The 3,338-nt window shown below is 39.1% G+C and overlaps 1 protein-coding gene across 1 annotated transcript; it reads right to left on the minus strand.

Annotated features, from left to right (window-relative positions):
* Nucleotides 1-935: 935 nt before the first annotated feature.
* SCG2 (secretogranin II) lies at nucleotides 936-2,783 on the minus strand. The gene has a single exon (XM_061634445.1). It carries the CDS (start codon nucleotides 2,781-2,783, stop codon nucleotides 936-938), a length of 1,848 nt encoding a protein of 615 aa, XP_061490429.1.
* Between the last annotated feature and the right edge of the window lie 555 nt (nucleotides 2,784-3,338).

Genomic DNA, 3,338 nt, shown 5'->3' on the forward strand with positions numbered 1-3,338 from the left:
GAGGAGCACAACAAAGATCCAAAGCTTTTATACTCTTGCTCAATTAAACGTGTCTAGCAACTTTGTCTGCAATCCTATGTACACTTACTTAATAATAAGCCCTACTGAACTCAGTGGGACTAACTTGCAAGTAAAAATGCATAGGACTGGGCTGCACAATTCTCTTTGGGACCAGTAAAACACTCTATAAGTCAGTTGAAGTAAAACACAGTCCATTGTCAAGAAATAATATTTATTCATCAACCATAAAACACAGAATAGAAAAAGCTTTGTAAATAAAACTATATATATATTATGCTTTATTTTTATTCAGTACTCCACAAAAACACCACAGACAATAACAAAATATTTCAATTAATTTAAAAAACCTCATAGGTTGTAGTTGACATTCTGCCTTTATCATTATCTATCATGGTCATTGTGTTACACAGTTTCACTTAATTTCATAAATCTGTTTCTTAAAAAAAATGAAGCAATTTGTTATGTGACCAAGATTTAGAACACTGAAAGATACCCATAAACAACGGAACAGCTCAGAGGAGTCTAAGCAGACTGTTCAGTGTCAAATCATGTACCACTGGGACCAGCTGAGACTTAGAACTAGACCACTTTTTGCACCTGCAGAGATCCTCTGGGCATATTCATTTGCATGAGCAATACAATGTATGCTGGGAACTCACAGATCTCATCTCTAGAAATCCCTGTGATCTGATTCTCCCAAAGATTTTATCAAAGATCACAGAAGCAGCTATAGTTGAGGTTCATGAGGTCTGTTTCAGACGTAACATTATCATGAAAATGCAGGTGCCAGAATTCCCATGTGCATAAAGCAGCTGTGTGTAATGTCTGAACATGCCTCAAATTGTTAAAGAAAAGTAATTCACAACTAAACTGGGTAGAAGTCAATACAATGAAGATAAATAATATTGGAATAACTACATATTTTCCATTGCCCTTTTGGTAATGTGGTCTCTCCCCCTTTCAGACTTCTCCTGATTTAGATATTCTAGAACCTTGGCTAGCATATCCTCGTCCATATATGGTCTGTTTTGTGTGTCGTCATTCTCTTGGGCCATTGACAGCCTTTTGTTGAGTGAGGTGAACTTGTCTGATTCTTGAGTTCCAAGTTGGCTTAGATGTTCTTTGATAGCTTGCTCAAATTGGTCATCTTCTTGCAAGTCATCCTCAGATGAAACTGCAAGTGGAATTTGTTTCACCTGACCTGTATTAACAACTTCAGGATATTTTGCCAGCACCGTGGCTAAGTAGTTTGCCAAGTCTTCTTCCTTTTCATTTAGTGATTCCTGTTCCATTTGTCGTCTTTCCAAATGGTTTGACCAAGCAGCTTTAGGAAGCTGGCGCCCTGTAGATCTTCCAGGCATATAGGGCACTCTTGGCAAATCATTTTCTTGATTGAGTTGATTTACAGGATAGGGCAGTTTCTGATTGCCCACATTTTCAGTCCCTAAAAGATTGATGATATCTTCAACAGTGAGCTCTTCTGGCAGGTTATCTGGCATCAAATTAAGTCGCTGCTTTCTATAACCATTCAAAGAGCTTATTTTATTTTTGAATAAGTCTGAATTGTCTACATTAATTTCATCAAGGTCTTCTGGGAGTTCAGGCTCTTGTTCGTTTTCACTCTGTTTATCCCCAGCTCTCAGCATCTCAATTAAATCCTCAGGTGGGATTTGTAAATTCCTTGAGATTTCTATTAACTGATAAATAGCCTGAGGATCAAGTTGCTTTCCAAACAATCTGGCAGCCCTTTTGTCTTCATTTTGCTTGGCCCTTTGATTGTCATTTCCAGCACTGTTTATCATCTTTTTCAAATAATAATCCATCAACTTTGAAACATCATCGGACACTTCGTCTTTGTTCTCTCTTTTCATACCATCCTCCAGGACACCTGATCTCATTGCTTCATCATCCGTTTCCTCTTCATTTTTCTCAATTTGCTCCTTACTGTCTCTTATCTCTTCTTGGGTTTGACTTTCCACTTTTTCCTCTATTGGATTCCAGTCCTCTCCTCCCACAACATCTTCATAAGCAATGTTATTTCCTTTATAGGCATCATCTTCATCATCAGCATACAATTTCTGTTCCTCATCAAACCTCTCCTTTTTTAGGTTATTTGGCCCCATCATCTTCCCCAGTTCTTGAAATACTGATTCTAAGGTAGCGAGACTTTGGGGTGTGTACTGTTCTTCCACTATTTCATTTGTCCGTTTATAAGGACTATCCCGTGAATTTTCTTCTAAGTATATATGTGGTATCTTAGAATGTTTGTGCCGTGTATCAGGCCAAGTGCGGTCATCATAATCATCGGTTATGCCATCTAGGAAGATGTTGTCTGAACTCATGGGATAGAGTTTACTTTCTTTTGAGGCTCCCTTTGATTCTTTTTCGCCTCGTCTTAGAGCTTCCAACATTGCCTTAACCCACTGCGACTCATCTTCTGACAAAGATTCTCTTAAATTGTCTGGTAAGTAATGGTGATCTTTGCTTTCTTTTGACTGCAGAACAAATGGGACACCTTGATAGGAGTTATCATCTGGGGTTGTTTCTCCATTGCTAGTTTGTTTTCTGAGGTTTTCTATATATTCCAGGGCTTTGATCATATCTGGACTTGGAAGCCTTTGCAAGTTTTTCATTAGGTAGTCTGGATCTTTCTGGATGTTTTGGTAATGCTGAAATGAAGCAGCACTGGTAGAACAGATCAGGGCAGAAAGAAGAGCAAGAGGCAAGACTGTATCAAGCCAGGAAGTTTTAGCATCGGCCATGTTTGAAATGTTTCCTTGAAATAAAAACAAAATCAAAATTAACACACAGAGTTAAAGTTTGGACACAATCTAAGCTCATAGCAATGACCTAGCATCCCAAGAAAATATCAGAATTTTAGAGATGTATTAAACACAATGGGCTGTCTCCAATGCTAGTCCTACTCAGAGTAGATCCACTGAAATTAATGGACATGACTAACTTACATTCATTACTTTTACTAGGTCTCCTCTGAGTATTATAGACATAGAAGAACTTCCATAGCTATGTGGTTGCACCCCAGATTGCATAAACAGCATTCCACTTGCACAGTGGGACTTCCCTTCACTCTCCTCCCCGCATCCCCCTCAAAATATGCTCTAGAGGGTCCTCCAACATTCTGAAGCAGATTTTGAGGGTGCACAGAGGGCTTCAGGGGGAGAAGAGGAAGGTGAAGTACCACTGCACAAGTGGAAATCTGTTGCACCAGTAGAACAGGGGGCAACATCCAACGCTGTCCATCCACATGCACAACAGAAATCCGCTTGTGTAATCAGACGTCTGTTTTCTCATCTCCA

Source organism: Rhineura floridana, chromosome 7 (genome assembly GCF_030035675.1).
Source record: "Rhineura floridana isolate rRhiFlo1 chromosome 7, rRhiFlo1.hap2, whole genome shotgun sequence".
Lineage (NCBI taxonomy): Eukaryota > Metazoa > Chordata > Lepidosauria > Squamata > Rhineuridae > Rhineura > Rhineura floridana.

Coding starts and splice junctions, on each gene's coding strand:
- SCG2 (XM_061634445.1), bottom strand. CDS start 2,783: ATGGCCGATGCTAAAACTTCCTGGCTTGATACAGTCTTGCCTCTTGCT.